The following is a 19,642-nucleotide window of genomic DNA, read 5'->3' on the forward strand; positions in this document are numbered from 1 at the left end:
AACTGAAACCCTACCCCTCAATCCTCCCAACATTCTCACTCAGTCTTGAGTAACTGACCATCCACTACTCTAAAATAAGGAACATAATATGAAATGTTCTTCTTCTCTCACTCCTGAGTGCCCAGCCACTTATCCTTTCATCAACTTTGAATACCCTTAATTAGCAATGTTACAAAATTTTGAGATTTTAAAAATCAAGTCTGCAATTTATCCCATCAGATAAAGCATAAAAAGAAATTTAATTTGACACCTAATTAAATTTAGGTGTCAAATTTATGGCCAAAGTTATGGCCATTTTCATACTCGGAAATGAGGGAATGAGATGAGGGAATGCTGTGTGCTCTGTTTCACAGAGAGATGGCTCACCCCAGACAACCATCCAACCCAAAGGTCTCCCCATTCATTGCATGGACAGAACAGAGGCATCGGGAAAAGGGAGAGGCGTGACGTCTGCTTCATGGTAAACTCTTTGTGGTGCTCAGATGTAGCAGGCCTGTCCAACTCCTGCTCTCTGCCCTTCAAGCACCTGGCGGAGAAATACCGTCCCTTCTATATATCCTGAGGGAATTCACCTCCATCATCACGTTCTGCATTTTACATCCCACCCCAGACAACATTCAACCAGTATTGGAGGAGCTGCATGCCGTGATCAGTCTTTGTACCCTAACGCCTTTCCAATCAAAGCCAGGGACTTCAACAAAGCCAGCCTGAAGAAATCACTCTCAATTACCACCAGCACATGTCTAACAGCAGCAGAGGATCAAACAAGGATGCCTATTGCTCCATCCCTTGCCCTCACTTTGGGAAAAATCTGACCACGGCTGTGCTCCTTCTTCCTGTAACTGTAGAGCACACCCAGTGGTGAGGGCTGCAAAGAGCTGGTAAGGGAAGGCAGAGGAACAATTCGAGACTGCATGGAGTCGGTAGACTGGGCGATATTCAAGGACTTGCCAATGGATATGAATGATGTCACTGACTTCATAGGGAAATGTGTGGAGGATTGGGTTCCCCAGTCTGAGTGTTCCCCAACCAGAAGGCCTGCATTCTTGGAACCAGATCTCGGGCATTCAAGTCTGGTAACGCAAAGGTATACAAGAAGTCTAGAAACAAGCTGGATAAGTCCATCGAAAGACTAAAAGGGAATTTTGCTCTAAACTGGAGGATGAGGCAGATGTTCGGCAGCTGTGGCAGGGCTTACACGCCATCATTTCCTACAAGGCAAAATCAAGGGGCAGCTGATGTGAGAGTGAAGCATCACTACCAGACGAGTGCAACGCATTCTACACACCCTTTGACAGGGAGAATGCTGATGTGACTTTCTGAGCCCCCATAGCCCATGATGGTATAACAATCTCAGTCACAGAGGCTGAAGTCAGAATATCCTTCAGTGGGGTGAACCCTTGGAAAGCATCTGGACCTAATGGTGTACCTGGCCGTGTTCTTAAAACCTGTGCAGACCAACTGGCTGGAGTGTTTGTGGACATCTTCAAGTTTCAAGTTCAAGTTCAAGTTTACATTTATTGTCACATGCACCAAATGGTACAGTGAAATTTGAGTTACCATACAGCCATACAACGAATAAAAAGAACACAACACACGATAGAATTTAACATGAACATCCCCACACAGCGGAATCAACATTTCCCACTGTGAGGGAAGGCAATAAATGTTCAGTCATCTTCCTCTTTGTTCACCCATGGTCGGGGCCTTTTGAGCCCTCCGCAGTCACCGCTATGGCGGCCCGATGTTCAGGCCCTCTCACCGGAATGATCGGAACTCCGACATCGGAACGGAAGAACATTCTCAGCGGCTCTGAGTTTCCGAAACAGCCACTTCTTACCAAGGCTCCGAAGTCTACAGGGCGGAGATTCAACTGGCGGACCTCGGCAAAGGGATCCCAGGACTCCATGATGTTAAAGTTAGCGCCGCCCGCGGCTGGAAGCTCCGCAACCACAGCTCCACGATGTTAAAGCAGCAGGTCCAACACTGCGGAGCTTCAACACGGCGATCCCCTGTTAGGCATCGCCCGCTCTGCGATGGTAAATCAGTGCTGTGCCGCTGATGAAGCTCTGGTCAGTCTCCGGCAGCAAAGGCCGCGCCAATCCAGATGGTAGGCCGCGAGAGAGGGAGGGGGGGGGGGAGGCGAAGACGCGACTCGGAGAATAGTCGCATCCTCGACCAGGAAGTGACTGAGAAACGGTTTCCCCCTTACCCTCCCCATCTCCAAAAACATACTTTTAAACAGCCTAAAAATAACAAAAAGATGAAAAACCAGACATACTAGCCTGGTCGACATGAGTCTGAACAGCACCTTGCGTACCATCACCGGGTGCCTTCAACCTACTCCAGTCGAGCAGCTCCCTATACTTGCAGGCATTCCGCCTGCAAGGATCTGAAGGCAAGCAGCAACTCTGGCACTATCTCATCATGCCATGGACCCAGATCACCTCCTCCATCAGGCTATCAGCAGAGAGCTGAGGCCACCCACCCTGACTGAAGTCCCGTCACCCCTTTGCTCCACATGGAAAACAACTCCTAGCATCCATCCAGCCAACTGAGACAAAAGCCACATTGGATAGCCACCAAGTGGTCACAGGAGTGGAAGGCAACCTCATCTCCATTACACAGCTACATCTCTTCACCAGATAAAAGCTGTCCAGGGTCTGACCTCCCCAGAGGAGCATGGGTGAAGCTCAACAGACTTCATACTGGAGTTGGGTGTTTCAATGCCAGCATGTGGAGATGGGGACTCCACCAGAGCCCAGCCTGTGAATGCGGAGCAGAACAACAGACAGCCAACCATGTCATCTCTGGGTGCCCGCTCTACCACCCACCGAATGGAGCTCAGTACCTGGCAGACATTGACGCAGAGACAACAACCTGGCTGCTCAACACCTGGCTTGAGATCTAACTATTCCTTTGGTTTATGTTTCATTCGCAAGAAGAAGAAGAAGAAGCTGTACTCATTCTCGCACATGCTCAGACTCGCGCATATAATTATGTAAATTTGTCAGTGACCTTAACTTGGAAATAAATCATTCTTGCTTTTGATCCCAACACGAGTGTGTGTGGAGCCATCTTTCTCTGTCTAATATGTGCTAGTTTTACCTACATTGTAAGCAGACACATATCAAAACAGTTATGTTGCTTATCAACTCCTACCTGACCCACTACAATTTTATTTTAGTTTAAAACTTTTTCTGATCTCTTTTGTTAATGTGATTGTTTGGAATTTGATGTTGCACTTCAGAGATTTGAGGGCTAACACCTGAAATCAATGCTGAGGGGATGTTAGAGGTGCTGTCGTTTAAATGGAAGCCCGCCTGTGAGGACATGCAGGATGTTATGACACTGCAAAGAAAGAAAAGCAAATTACTGGTGTACTGGCTCATAGGTATTCTTCAACCATGGTTTTTAAAGCAAATAATATAATCATTTATATTTTTGCTATTTGTTGGTCTTGAAGTACACAAAAGTGTCTGCCACATTTCTTGCATTACAGCAGCAAGTACACTTTAAAAGTACTTCATTAATATACAGTTCCTTCGGACATCCTGTTGTGAAAAATATAGTTAGTTGGATCTTTCTATTTTAATGGTGAATTCAATGATGCAAAGAAATAGATATATGTTCAATATAGGCTAGCTTGTGCTACGAAGGAGTACCTGGAATTCCTTCAGCAACTTCATTGCATAGAGACAGATACTGAATTGAGGGAAGGGTCACTGGCCAAACTGATTTCTCTCCACTGGAAGGTACAAACTATATATGTCTTTAATAGCTTTAGCAAATACAGTAATGGAATGGCCATGCAGTCTAAGCTACTGCACAACACTAAATTTAGAGCTTTGTTGTGAATGCAACTAATGGTATCTGTAGCTAAAGATAAATAGTTTGAAGTAATCACTAAGGCAAATGTGTTACCTGATTGACATAGTGTCAATGTCAGCCTTCCTGCATTGGAGGTCAAGACTACATAATGCAATCAAAAGGTGTATGCAAGGTTCCTTACTCTCTGCTGCCTTGCCCTTCACTCTAACAGAAAAATACATGCCTTGAATTCTCCTCATCACTCTTTTAAAAGTATCCAACTTTACGGACGTCCCTTTGCACGCAAACATTCTGCTCCAATCAACTTTAGCAAGTTCCTGTCTAATACTGTCAACGCCGGCCTTGCTGCATCTTTAAATTGTCTTTAACTTGTAGGCCTGTGCTGTCCTTATCCATAACTATTTTAAAGCTGATAGAACTGTGGTCGCTCATCCCAAAAATCTCGGCCACCAACACTTCAGTCACTTGCTCATCCCAATTTCCTAAGAGTAAGTCAATCTTGGTTTATAGTCTGAAGAAGGGTCTCTACTGGAAGCATCACCCATTCCTTCTCTCCAGAGATGCTGCCTGTCCCATTGAGTTACTCCAGCATTTTGTGTTTACCTTCGATTTAAACCAGCATCTGGATTGCTTTCCTGCACATTGGTTTATAATCTAATCCTTGGGGCATTGGTAACTCTATAGTTATGCTGCAATGTGGTCCTGTTAATGCATCCTTTTGAAGTGTAATGTCCAGAATTCCTCACAGTGCACCATATGAATGAATGAATGAATAAGTTTATTGGCCAAGTATTCACATACAATGAATTTGCCTTGGTGTTCCGCCCGCAAGTGACAACATGACATACAGTGATGAGTATAAAATGTGTAGGAACAAACTACAGATGTTGGTTTATAATCAAAGATGGACACATAATGCTGGTGTAAATCAGCGGGTAAGACAGCATCTCTGGAGAAAAGGAATAGGTGATGTTTTTGGTCAAGGCCCATCTTCAGATTGAAAGGTGCGGGTGGGGGGGGGGGGGGAGGGGGGGGGGTGTGGAAGGAATGCAGGAGTTACTTGAAATTAGATAAATCAACATTTTGAAACTGTGGGCTCCTATATATCAGCAAGATCAAGCGTAGACTTGGTGATCGTTTCACTGAACTTTCACGCAAAGTCTGTCGTGGCCTACGCAATCACCCTGTTGCCAAACATTTTAACTCCCCTTCCCATTCCCACACTGACCTGTATGTGCTGGGCCTCCTCCACTGTTAGAGTGAGGCCACACGCAAATTGGAGGAATAGCACCTCATATTTCACTTCGGCAGCTTACAACCCAGCGGTATGATGTTGATTACTCTAATTTCACATAACTCCTGCATTCCCTCCCCCCCCCCCCCCCCCCCCCCCCACCCTGGTTGTCCTAGTTTCACTGTTCACATCCTTGTGTCCTTCTTGTTAGCACATCTTTTCCAGCCAACAGTGGGCCATTATGGATTCCACCCTTCCTGAGGTCATCCATTGCCAGCCCTGAATTGTTATGGCCTTTTCTACCCTTCAGTTTTCGACCCCAACTTCAAGTTCAAGTTCAGGTGCACATTTATTGTCACATGCACCAATTAAGGTACAGTGATATTTGAGTTATCATACAGCCATACAAGTAAAAAGAACACAATACACGATAGAGTTTAACATAAACATCCATCACAGTGGAATCAACATTCCTCACTGTGATGGAAGATGATAAAGTTCAGTTAATCTTCCTTCATTTGTTCACCCGTGGTTGGGGCCTCGAACCCTCCGCAGTCGCCGCTATGGACGGCCCGATGTATATGCCCTCTCGTGGGATGATCAAAACTCCGACGTTGGGACGGATTAGAACACACTCTGTGGCTTGGAGTTCCCGAATCGGTTGCTTCTTACCGGAGGCCGCGGCTTCACGATGTTAAAAGACCACGGGCCAGCGGTCAGAACACTTCTTCTGGCGATCCCCGGCAAGGTATCCCAGACTCCGCAATGGTAAGACCGCGCCGCGCCAGCTGATAGAAGCTCCGAAGACCGCTGCAGTCAGCAGGCCCCCGCGGTCGGAGCTCCAGCACTGGCGACCCTTGGCAAAGGATCCCAGGCTCCGTGATGGTAAGTTCATGCCGTGCCTGCCGCTGAAGCTCTGGGCCAGTCTCCGGTCTGGAGAGGCCACACCAAACCAGTTGTTAGGCCGCGAGAGGGGCAAAGATGCGACAAGGAGAAAAGTCGCATCTCTGTCGAGGTAAGTGACTGAAGACGGTTACCCCCATTCCACCCCCACCCCAGACATACCGCAAAACATTAAAACATACACTTAGACGCACTAAAAATAACAAAAAAGTTGAAAGGACAGACGGGATGCTGGCGAGGCTGCCGCTCACGGCGCCACCCGATTACGTAACTTACATCTTTCAGATGGGTTCTGACCGGAAATGTCAACTGTTCCTTTTCTGCAAAGATGCTGCCTGATTGTTTTGTGTCTGGCTCTGTCTTACGTGGAGTATTGTGCAGCTGAAGTATAACTACATTTCATATATAAGCTCTTGAGATATCCTGTGGGTGGCACAATGGTACAGCTGGTGAAGCTGCTGCCTCACAGCATCAGAGATCCAGAACTCGGGTTCTGTCTGTGTGGAGTTGGCATATTCTCCCTGTGATCACAGAGGATTCCTCCAGTTTCCTTCCACATCCCAAAGACATGTGGGTTTGTCGTTTAATTTGCCCCTGCTTTGTCTGGGGATTACATGGAACTAGTGTGAACGGGTGGTTGATGGTTGCATGGACTCAATGGGTCTGTGTTTGCATGTGTATCTCTAATCTAAATATCTTCCTGTGCAAGCCTGCACAAAACCTCTTGACTAAATCTATTATTTACCTAAATTTGATGACTTAGCAATTAGTCAGAGAATTATAGTCACAAAAGTTATACAGCTCTGAAACAGGTCCTTTGGCCCTACTTGTCCTATTGGCCTGTATCACTCTAAACCTTCCTATTCATGTACCCATCGAAATGTCTTTTAAATGTTGTAATGGTACTTGCCTCTACCACTGCATCTGGCATTTCATTCGATATCCCAACACCCATTGTGTGAAAAATGTCCCACAGGTCCATTGCAAATATCTGCACACTCAGTTTAAACCTATGGTCTCTAATTTTAGACTGCCCTACTCTGAGAAAAAGTCTCTGACCATTCACTTTATGAATGTCCCTCTCAAGATTTTGTATACCTGTATATGGTCTCCCCTCAGCCTTCCACACTCATTGGAAAACAGCTCCAGTATATCCAGTCTCTCCTTTTAATTCAAGCCATCAAGATCCTTCAGCAAAATTGTAAATCTTTTACACACCTTTCAAGGCATTCAGAACTGCACACAATACACCAAGTGCGGTCTCATCAAGGATTTACAGTATACCGCAATAACATGGGATTTTGCCTGTTTCGGTCCTTCACCTGTCAAGTCTCCTCTCAACTTTCTTGCTCAAAGAAAGATTTATCTGTGTTGAAATCTATCCATCACATTTTCTCCCTAAATTCAATTGATATTCCTGTCTCTTTGTCCCTGCAATGCAATGTTAAGCACTGAGATATAACAAGGGAGTATTTGATTAGAGAGCGATAAATAGCTGGAAAATAAACCCGTGTAGCTGGTTCCTTACTGTTTTGCTGCTTAGAATAATGTCATAAATACACAGAAGGAGACAGTTTGGCCTCTTCAGTTTGTGCTGCCTCTTTACAAATAAGCCATAGCAGATCCAATAGCCCACTATTTCCTGATAACTTACGTCATTTTTCTTCAACCGCCTAACCAACTCCCTTTGACTCCCTAATTAATTATTTAGTTTAGACTGAATTACAGCTCTGTTTAAAAATTTTTTTGTGTCTTTGTATCTTTTCCCAGCATTTTGAACTTGCACATTCCCCTGGTTCTTGAACCTTTTGTTAATGGGAATAATTTCTCTGTATTTTGCCTTTCTCAATCGTTTATGGCCACCTGCCCCTCAATCAAACTTCCTTTCAGCTTTCTTTGCTCCAAGGAGAGTAATTCCTGCTTCCCCTGTCTTACCTCATGATTTTCCAGGAAACCCTTTCTCCACCCTCTCCAGAGTTTTCACCTCCTTCCCTCCTGCAATGACAATAATTGGGCTACAATTCAATTGGCTGTCCATGAGCTGCACCATACAATTTGTTAAAAAAAAAGACAACGCATGAAATGGGTGCACGAAAAAACTTTATAACACAGTCCAAACTACAACCCATCGACTCCAACTACACTTCATGCAGCCTTGGGAAAGCAGCCAACATAATCAAGGACCGTTTTCACCCTGGTCATTCCTTCTCCTACCGTCTCCTGTCGGGCAGGAGATACAAAAGCTTGAAAGGATGTAGCTCAGGAACACCACTGAACGGTCTTCCCATAGTCAGGGGGTAGTCTCGATCTTCCAACCTATCTTCACTGCATACGCTGGACTTTTTCTCTGTAATTGTTACATTACAATGCTGTAAAACTATATTCTGCACTCTGTGTTTCTCAATTTCAACAATATAATAAAGTGGACAATCTCAATTTTTCCCACTTTATACTGTCATAATTTTTCCCGCACATCCAGGTGAGTGGAGCTCCTCAGGCTGAATGCATGGAAGAAGTTTCCACTGGCCGGGGTGTCTAGGAACAAGGTCAAAGTCTCAGAATAAGGGCTGATCCATTCAGGACTGAGATGAGAAAAACTACTTCACCCAGAAGGTAGTGAATCTTGGAATTTCACTCCCCAATTGAGTACTGTGGGAATGCTCAGTCAACCTATAGATTGGTTGATTATAAGGAATCAAGGGATACGGGGTTAGCACATGATAGTGGCATTGAGGTTCAATAAGCCGCCATTATTTTATTGAATACGGAGCAGGCATATAAGGATGATTCACCTCTCTTTCTTTTAATCCTGACATATTAATCCAGCTAATTTGGCAACCAATATAGCGAGAGAGGAGGTGCTTCCTGATATTTTATAAAAAGGCCAGGAACCTAAGATATAATCTAACAGCTGCTCTTATCAAAAATAAAATATAGTGATATAGTCATGATTTGGTGAAATTAACTTTTCTCATTCTTTATGCAAAAGTAATAAAATAAGTATATCACTGTTACAATATGAAGAGATTGCTAAATTATTATAAATTGACGATGCTTTAGCTGTTGATTGAATCCTAAGTAAAGGATGCAATGATTTTCAAAGGAAGTTTAGAGATACAGCATGGAAACAGGCTCTTCGGCCCACCGAGTCCACAGAGATTATTTTATAATATTACTAGACTAAGTGGGACCGGTTGGGTCCCATGTTCACACATGAGGGCTGGTCCCCCAATGCAATATTCCACCTCTCCACCAATATTGGTGGCCAGTGGGGGGGGAGCTTTCTGGAGCGCTAGTATGGGTGTTGTGGGCTGAAGCGACAGGTTTCCAGAGGACTAGTATGGACATTGTGGGCCAAATGGATTCTTGGGGTGGCAGTTCAGTCACTCAAGCCTGATGTGCTAGCAGCTCATGGCTATTGACTCGTGGCTATTCCTTGAAATTCCATTTCAAGCAGGGTGCAAGGCCACCAAATTCAAATGCAGTTTCCTACCATTTCAAGCTGGGTGCAAGGCCACCAAATTCAAGTGCAGTTTCTTACCATTCAAGCAGGGTGCAAGGCCACCAAACTCATTTGCAGTTTGATACCACTTCAAGCAGGGTGCAAGGCCACCAAATTCAGGTGCCGTTTCCTACCACTTCAAGCAGGGTGCAAGGCCACCAGATTGAAGTGCAGTTTCATACCACTTCAAGCAGGATGCAAGGCCACCAAATTCAAGTGCAGTTTTCTGACCACACGGATGTGCAGGAGTGGGCGCCGTCTGTGTATGGCAGCCTGCCCGCAGTCCGTCTCTTCACCTTTTTTTTATTTTAAGTCCTGTTAAAAAATGTTTGTTAGTTAGTTGGAGGTCTTTTATGTGTGGGGTGGGGGGGGAAGGGGGAAACTTTATTTCTTAGTCCCCTACCTGGTCGGAGAGGCAGCATCCCTCCAAGCTGCTTCTTCGCCCCGTCCTCACGGTCTACCATCGAGAATGGAGCGGCGTTTCCTGTCGGGACCGGCCGGGACTACAGCTTCGGCGGCGGCGGCACAGTGCTGGGACACCAACACGGAGCGGGCGATGCCTTACTGGGTCGCCGTGCGGTAAGCTCCGGAGCGCTGTGGCCGCCGACTCCCAACATCGCGGAGCTGTGGCTGCGGCTGCGGGCGTCCGGCCGCGGGCGGCACTGGATTTGGAGCGCCGCGGAGCCTGAGATCGAGTTCGCCGGGGTCGGAGCTCCAACTGGCACAGCCTGAGGGCTACGAGTGCCCCGGTCTCCGGGGAGGAGACAGCCGCTCCAGACTTTCCAAGCCGCTTGAGGAATGTTTCACCCAACGCCGGATGTTCCATCTTCACAGCAAGAGGGCCCTGAAAATTATCGGACTGGCTGCAAGGCCACAAATGGGCCCCGACCTCGGGTGTTTCAGAGGAAGAGGACTTAACTTTCTGGTGCCTTTCCCCACAGTGGAAATTTTTGATTCTGCTGTGGGGGGACGTTTGTGTTGAACTCTATAATGTATTGTGTCCATTTTCTTTATTTTTTAACCTTTTTCTATGGTTTGTATGGAGACATTATCTATTTTATGTAAAGCACTTTGGTGTCAATGCGAGTTGACTTAAAACGTGCTATATAAATAAAACTTACTTACTTACTTACTTCAAGCAGGGTGCAAGGCCACCGAATTCAAGTGCAGGTTCATACCATTTCAAGCAGGGTGCAAGGCCAATGAATTCAAGTGCAGTTTCATGCCACTTTAAGCAGGGTGCAAGGCCACCAACTGCTAGTGCTGTTTCATGCCATTTCAAGCAGGGTGCAAGGCCACCAAATTCAAGTGCAGTTTCATACCACTTCAAGCAGGGTGCACGACCACCAAATTCAAGTGCAGCTTCATGCCACTTCAAGCAGGGTGCAAGGCCACCAAATTCAAGTGCAGTTTCATGCCATTTCAAGCAGGGTGCAAGGCCACCAAATTCAAGTGCAGTTTCATGCCACTTCAAGCAGGGTGAAACCACCATAAAACCACACAAAACACCACTTAAACACCACACTCACAGTTCAGTAGACATTCAGTGTATTCAGTTGATTCACAGCTCAGACCTCTCCCTCCCCCATCTTGCAGAGATTGAGCCACACCCACACTTCCGGGTTTTATAATCCCTGCCCCCCGTCCCACCGGAAGGGGCGTGTCCTTCATGGCGTGATTGACAGGAGAGAGATTCTCAACATTTTTTAAACACTAATAACACTTTTATGTTTCATTGATGGGAAGAATCCTCTGCACCTGAAGAGCGGAGGGGGACTGAGTAAGATGGCCAAAAATCACAGCTGTAAGTGTTAGCGTTTTATCTAAAATCAATATATAGTGCAAACAGGAAGTTGTCAAGTTTAGACTTTTAATGCTGTGCTTTGTTTCAAACCTTCCACAATTTTCATTTTCAAATCACATTAAGGGCACTCAAGGTCAGTAAAACCACATTCACAGTTTAGTAGACATGTGTTCAGTGTTATTCACAGCTCTGAGAGATGTGACCCTCTCGCTCGCCCATCTTGCAGAGACTGACTGAGGCACTCAACACGTCCGGGTTTTATAGTCCCTCCGGAAGGGGCGTGGCCTTCAGGAGAGAGAATCTCAACATATCTTAAACAGTAATAGCTCTTTTATTTTTCATCGATGGGAAAATCCTCTTGTCCAACACAGCGGAGGGGGACTCTGAGTAAGATGGCCAAAAATCACAGCTGTAAGTGGCAGTGTTTTTTCTAAAATCAATATACAGAACAACAGAAAGTGGTCAAGATCAGACTTTTAGTAATATAGATAATAGGCATGGAGGTTAAGGCATCTTTGTATGAATAAGGAACACACACAGCAAAAGAGAAACTGCTATATTGAATTTGGTGCTGAAAATTATTTTCTAACTTTAATGTATTACAAATGATTTCTTGATTTTCCTTTGGACCAACAAATTCAATGATATGAATTTAAGATTTTTGCTGACAGGAACAGTAGCTAAGACTCGCATTTACTGTCTCAAAGTTCAGCTTGCATTCTCCTGATAGCTAGGTCAGTGCTGAAAATAACTCTGCTAACTTCAGTCACTGGGCTGCCAATGGAATTTCAGTCGGGAGGACAGAATACTCAGCCTACAGAGTAAAACTCGGGACGTTACATCCAGAGCTCTTTTGTACAAATTCAGGACTAATTCTGCTAGACTGCCAAGGGTACTAGCATTGATACATGAACGGTACTGTAAGTCTATTTTATTTTCTCAATCACAAACTTTCTAGTGCATTACAATGACCATTTAATTGCCCGTAACATTCAGAAGGGTCGGGTTACATTGCATTTGGCTTTTCTGCCAAGGGTTGCAAGCTTGTTTCTGGTTAGTACAGTGCAAGTCCCTGCTGCAGCTTTCTTAGTGCAGTTAATGTAAGATAAGGCAGAGTTTTTTTAATGCTCACTACTTCACATTTTCGGGTAACCAGAAAAAGGTTTGGATTCATGGGATTGCTATTTATTGTGTTCTGGATGTGTTTTGATGCCCTAATATTTGTTAAAATGTATGGATCTGTGGTATGGATTTGTGCAAGTTCCCGAGTGAGACATGAGGAAAGCACGTAACAATCCAGAAATATGCAAGAAATTGGCATTTAATTTCCCTTTCCAGTGAGTGTCTTTCAAAAATATAAATCTTTATTTATGTTAACTTGCCATAGTCATCTGAAAGCACTGGGCCAGACTGTGCTGGATCCAACCCACTGCCCAGATCACTCAATCACATTTACCTCCCCTACTTGGGGGGGACTGAACAACCTGTCACCTCTCATATGACAGGGGTTCCACTGCGGAATCTGAGAAACGAGGGGGGTGTGAATCAGTGCAACTCAAAGCATCTACCTCAATCCTCATCACCTAATCAAAGACTTTTGAACAATTTGTACTGCATGGTCAAAATAATTATTCAAGCAGATTTCAATATTAATCAAATAGCAATATTTTTTAAATGAATTAAATTTACTTTTGTTAAGTAATGCATAATTTAAAATATCTAAATAAAGTAAACATGTTCCCGCACTGGTCTTTTTCCCACAGGATTGATGCCCCATTTAAATGCATTAGTATATCAGGTGCTCAGAAGCACTGAGATCTGATTTCCTGGTCAGTTAGGTCCTCCATGTTTAGCCAAGCAGAAGTTCAAGATGAGCTGAGCTGCAGAAGCTGACAGCAGGTGGTTTCCGGCTATTTACCAGCTCCATTTGGCCCATTTACCCTATCTGATACACTTCAATACTTTTCTTTGTTCAGCCTATGTAACCATTCTTTGCTCTGAAACTATACAGATCCAATAAAGCAGACAATCATCAAACCTTTATCGAGCATTAAGATGATAATATGTGTATTGTGTGGTCCACTTAGCTACTGTTTAATCAACAGTGGGTGTATTGTGATAGCTAGATCCTGGTGGTGTCCAAAACCATATTAATCTCACACTCCAGCCAAATGGCCACAGACCATGTAGGCTGGTGCATTTGAAGTCGTGCAGAATCATGCCACAACTGTCTTGTTTAGACCAGCACTGCGTGTCACCCATCCATTCATAGTTCATGCATTTACACCTCTCTGGTGAAGACAATTCCTATTTTCTGAGTGGAGAAATTTCTCCTTTACTGCTTTTCTGTTAATGAAGCCCAACATATCCGTGCTTTGTCACCCTCAAAGATTAGTGTATATACACTCTTAAGCTACATTCATGCATTATGCCCCATTTTAAAAGATAATGAAAAGACCTAGCTGAGTTTATTCTATGTAATTCTATGCCATTCTATGTAATGGATTAAGCAAACTGAAACAATGTGATCGAGGGATTCTTTGATTTTGTGGCTGTGTGGCTCAACAAAGACAGTTTTCATCAAGGGCCTGGTCAAATATGGTCTGAAGTTCACATTGTTGGGTACTATTGATAGCCTCATTCAAAGTATGTGAAAGAAAAGGATAATTGGAGTGTGGGATTATAAGAGGGAAATGGATAGGGATAGGGCTGTTGAAAAGGCAACTCCCAAGTGTCATGAGTAAGAAGGTTAGGGAGTAATGAAGTGGCCATAGTGGGTTGGAGCTTTGGAGAGGAGGCAAGTAAAAAAAGTGATCTACAGGAGTTGAGTTTTCAACCGCTACCTTTAAACTCTGTTGCAGAGTTCTGTCACAGAGCAACTAGTGCTATTAAAAGCTAGTGTTTTCGGCAGTGCTTATTGACAAACATACCTCAGAATAACATGAGTTAATTTCACCAGCAAAGGAGTGTTGTACAAGGAGAGACCTCTTTCACAACATCATTACGTTTGTTGTGGAAAATGCAACATTATTAGATGCCCAATTATTAGTCAGATTCCTGCTGTTGTTATTGATCTGAAAATATGTACTCCAAAAAATAAAAATCGCTTTTCGTACGTTTACCATTGAAAAGGCAAAGGATTTTCTCTCAGTTTCTGAGAGAATTCTGAATGCCAATTGCTCTACTTTTGACGCAAGGCAATGAGCTTTGCATTATCATTGCTTTTTGCCATTCAGTGACCATCTCAGTGTATGGAAATGAGCAGATGCAGCTTTTATTAGGGTTCCAATTGTGCATCATGGAGACAGACAATTGCAACTTAATCAACTGCATCCACTGTTCCAGGTGTCAACTTCGCTACATCGGTGAGACCAAGAGCAGGCTTGGCGATCGCTTCGCCCAACACCTCTGCTCAGTTCGCACTAACCAACCTGATCTCCCAGTGGCTCAGCACTTCAACTTCTCCTCCCATTCCGAATCTGACCTTTCTGTCCTGGGCCTCCTCCATTGCCAGAGTGAGACCCAGCACAAATTGGAGGAACAGCACCTCATATTTTGCTTGGGTAGTTTACACCCCAGCGGTGATCAGCCATGATCACATTGAATGGCGGTGCTGGCTTGAAGGGCCATATGGCCTACTCCTGCACCAATTGTCTATTGGTATAAACATTGATTTCTCCAATTTCAGATAGTCCTTGCTTTCTCCCTCCTTCCCCTCCCCATTCCCTGCTCTCCCACAAACCTACTGTCTCCACCTCTTCCTTTCTTTTTCCCACTCCCTCCCCCCACATCAGTCTGAAGAAGGGTCTCGACCTGAAATGTCGCCTATTCCTTCTCTCCATATATGCTGCCTCACCCACTGAGTTTCTCCAGCATTTTTGTCTAGCATCTGTGACCTCATGTAGAAAGGGTATGAATCAAGTTTTAAGAAGTTATTTACCTTCACCAACCCAAGCCAACAAGAATTGGACCCATAAGTGTGAAGAGGATATCAGAACCTATGTTTAACATCAATATAGAAACTCTTGGAATTGCTCAGCCGGTCAGACATCAACTTTGAACTGAGAAGAAGTTAACAATCCAGGTGGATAACTTTTCAAATGAGTTGGGAAAAGAGTTAAACAATTTTTTAAGTTGTAGTGAAATGGGACGAGAGAAAACAATGGAAGGTCTCTGTAAGGATGTTTACAAGAGAGTTAAATGTCAAATGATAGAGGACGATCAAGGAGGTATACATTCAGAATAAATATGGGTAGATAGAGTAAATACACAGAGCCTTTACCCAGAATAGGGAAATTAAGAACCAGAGTACATGGGTTTGTGAGAGGGGAAAGATTTAATAGGGGCAACTTCACCCAAAGAGTGGTGGGTATATGGAACAACCTGCCAGAGGAAGTAGCCGAGGCAGTTAAAAGGTATTTGGACAGGTACATGGGTAGGAAAGGTTTGAAAGGATATGAGCCAAATGCAGGCAGTTGGGACCAATGTAGATGGGGCACTTTGGTCGGTATGGGCGTTGGGCCGAAGGGCCTATTTTCATGCAGTATAACTCTAAATGAGGCAAGCTTAGATGGGGCATTTTTATCGGCATAGACAAATTGGGCCGAAGGGCCTGTTTCCGTGCTCTATGCTCTATCCATATGCCTTAATATTTTTTAGTATTTTCGATTGTGTGTGTATCTTTACGAACTGAATATACTGTGTAGTCTGAAACATCTTTATGTCAGTTATTGCTGTTTAATTTGAGAATGTTCTCTGGATCCTCCATTTGGAAGGAGAGCTGATAGTATATGCAGTAACATCGAGCAACCCCCAGACACAATATTTTGAATGAAATAAATCTATCTATAAGATTTAACAAACTATAGATTTTGTATCAATTGTCGTGGATTTTTTTCCTTCAAATTTCTACATACCAGTAATCTATCCTAACATTTCTTTCTTCTTGTAAAACATCAATCAAATCCACTAAATTCAAAGGACTATGACCTTACTTAGTACAATAACAGAAAATGTTGAGGATTTAGAGGAACTCCGGAAACATAATTGTAGTGAAGAACATTTCATGTCGATGACCGTTTCTATAAACTTTCATAGAGTATTAAAATCATAGTCATACAGCACGGAAACAGGTCCTTCGGCCTGAGTTGGCCACGCAGCCCAAGATGCCCAATCTAAGCTAGTTTTATTTGCCTGCATTTGGCCCATATCCCTCTAAACCTTTCCATTTAAATAATGTTATAGTATCTTCCTCAATTACCTCCTCTGGCAGCTCATTCCATATAGCCAATACCTTCTGAGTGAAAACGTTTCCCCTGAGGTTAAATCTTAGCCCTCTCATCTTAAATGTATGTTTTTTATTCCCCTAGCCTGGGTAAAAGACTGTTCATTCACCCTATTTATTCCCCTTATGATTTTATACAGATCACCACTCATCCTGCTGCACTCCAAGGAATAAAGTCCCAGCTTGCCTAACATCTCCCGATGGCTCAGCCCCTCATAACCTGGCAACATCCTTGTAAATATCCCCTGCACTCATTCCAGCTTATTGACATCCTTCCTAGAGAAGGATGAGCAAAATTGAACACTGTACTCCAAGTGTAGCCCACCAACATTTTGCGCAACTGCAATATTACAACCCGATTTCTATACTTAATGCCCTGACTGACGAAGCCAATGTACCAAAAGCTTTCTTGACCATCCTATCTACCTAACTGTGATACCACTTTTGGGGTACTGTATATCTGTACTCTTGGATCCCTCTGCTCTACAACACTCCCCAGGTTCCTAACATTCACTGTGAAGATCATTCCTTGGTTTGACTTCCCAAAATGCAACAATTCTCACTAATCTGGTTTAAACTCCATTAGCCATTCTTCGGTGCACTTGCTGAGCTGATCAAGATCCTGCTGTAATTTTTCATAATCATCTTCACTATCTATGATACCACCCACTTTAGTATCAATTGCAAAATTGCTAATCATGCCTTGTACATTCTCATCCAATCCTGACATGGATTATATTTTTGTTGCTTTAACTTTTCTTGATCTGAGCAATACGGTGTAGGTCTGGGCCCAGTTGTGATCGTCCTCCAGTCTGAAAACCACCCTTCAATTACCAACCTCTGCTTCTTTCCATGAAGGCAGTTCTGTATCCATTTTGCTAGCTCTCCCTGGATCCCATGCTGCCAAACGAGATGTGTAGTCCCAAACACTTTGCTGCAGTCATTGCGACCAGCTATTTCTCGATAGCACGTGGTGTGAATCAGATTTATTTGACTACCCAGTTTGGGTTCTCTTACTACCCACTGCTGCCGGGTTTGACCACTATGTCCTTCAGGACTCAGCCACCTTGTTCAGTACTTGTGATACAATTGTGGGATCTTTGAGATAATTTAGGAGTGTAGATTAGGAGGGGATAGTTGATGTGACTATTTTTGGATTTTCAGATAAGATATTTGTAAACAAAATGAATACAGTTAGTATTGAGTGTAATATACTCGTGTGTGTTAAGGATTGGTTAACAAACTGACAAAGTCCCTTTTGTGGTCCTTGGGTGCTTAAATGATGGCAGAATATCTTAGGGTGACCCTCCAGTCTTCCGGCACCTCACCCATGTCTAATGATGATTCATAGATCTCAGCCAGGACTCCACAATTTCTTCTCTAGCTCCCCACAGTGTCCTCAGATATATCTGATCTGGCCCGGGAGATTTATAACCTTCATACATCATAGAACGTCCAGCACCTCTTAGACCATTAAGCAGACTGTACTCAAGACAAGCCTTTGTGTTTTTCTCAGAGGTAAAAACAGCAGCGAAATACTCATTGAGGATCTTATCCATCTCCTGCAGCTCCACACGTAGATGACTGTTTAGTTTTCTGAAGTCCTATTTTCTCTCCAGCTGTCCTCTTTCCCTTAAATGTACTTACAAAATCTCTTTGGATTTTCCTTAATATTATCTGCCAACACTATCTCTCCTGGTAATTTAATTCAAAGACAATTTGCACATCTCCATTAAACTTTCCCCTCCTCACCTTATTGTCATCCCCTCTAGTGTTGAACATTTCCACCCTGGGAAAGAGTTTCTGACTGTCTACCCTATCTATGCCTCTCATAATTTTATCAAGTCTCCCTTCAACCTCAGATGTTCCAGAGAGAACAATTCAAGTCTATCGAACCTCTCCCTGCAGATGAAACCCTGTAATCCAGACAGCATTCTGGGAAACCATCTGTACACCCTCTCCAAAGCCTCCACATCTTTCCTGTAATGGGGACTACACACAATAATCTAAATAAGGCCACACCAAAGTCCAATAGAGATGCATCATGACTTCCTGACTCTTATATTCAATGCCTCTGGCAACAAAGGCAAGCATACCATACACATTCTATACCACCCTATCAACTTATGCAGCCACCTTTTGTGAGCTATGATTTCAAGATCCCTCTCCTCCATCAATGCTGTTAAGGGTCTTGCCATTAGCTGTATACTTTCCCCTTACATTCAACTACCAAAAGCGCAACATCTCAAATGTGTTTGGGTTTACACTGCAAAGCATAGACCCAGCATAGCATAGACCCAGAGCCAATGCGATAAGCAGGCACCAGTATTTTGTGTGACTAAGACTGTCAGAATGTTGGTGGCAGTGCTGTGAATAAGTCCAATTCCACAGAATACCAAGAACAGAGAACAGTACAGCACAGGAACAGGCCCTTTGGCCCACAATGTGTGTGCCAAACATGATGCCAATGTAAACGAATCTCCTCTGGTTACACGTGATCCTATATTGCTCCCTTCTATTATATTGCTACTATATTGCTCCCTTCCTGCATATTCATCCATATGCCTATCTAAAAGCCTCCCAAATGCCACCCTCCTGACTGCTTCCCTCACCACCACTGGCAGCACGTTCTAGGTACCCAGCACTCGTGACCCTTACATCTCCTTTAAATCTTGTCCCCCTCGCCATAAATCTATGCCCTATTGACATTTCCACCCTGGGGAAAAGACTCTGACTGTCAATCCTATCTATGGCTCTTATAATTTTATATACTTTTATCAGATCTCCTTTAGCCTCGGACTCTCCAGAGAAAACAATCCAAGAATGTCCTACCTCTCCTAGCTGATATGCTCGAAATAAAACTAAGGAAGAGATGAGATGCAACAGTATCCTTGACTCCCTCAAGGATGTAACAACATCCCCTTCTCACTGACCATCAAACACATGCACCTCAAGGTTGTGTATTCGACTCTCTCTGCACCCATGACTGTGGGGCTCAGTACAGCTCCAATGAGATGTAAAATGTTGCCAATAATACCATTGTGGTTTGCCAAATCGTTAATGGTAAGAGTTGAGTTGTGCTGC

General features: G+C 43.9%; 1 protein-coding gene across 4 annotated transcripts in view; it reads left to right on the forward strand.

Annotated features, from left to right (window-relative positions):
• The window catches only part of akap6 (A-kinase anchoring protein 6), a 382,452-nt gene that overhangs the window by 80,950 nt on the left and 281,860 nt on the right, over nt 1–19,642 (forward strand). The window contains exon 1 of one of the 4 annotated variants that reach the window (XM_033027102.1): nt 12,071–12,194. The exons of the other annotated variants lie outside the window; for them this stretch is intronic. Coding sequence (XP_032882993.1) covers nt 12,183–12,194 — 12 coding nt within the window. The 5' untranslated portion in view covers nt 12,071–12,182. Of the gene's footprint in view, nt 1–12,070; nt 12,195–19,642 lie in introns of those variants that run through there. 4 annotated transcript variants of the gene reach the window in all.

This window comes from Amblyraja radiata, chromosome 9 (genome assembly GCF_010909765.2).
Source record: "Amblyraja radiata isolate CabotCenter1 chromosome 9, sAmbRad1.1.pri, whole genome shotgun sequence".
NCBI classification, from domain to species: domain Eukaryota; kingdom Metazoa; phylum Chordata; class Chondrichthyes; order Rajiformes; family Rajidae; genus Amblyraja; species Amblyraja radiata.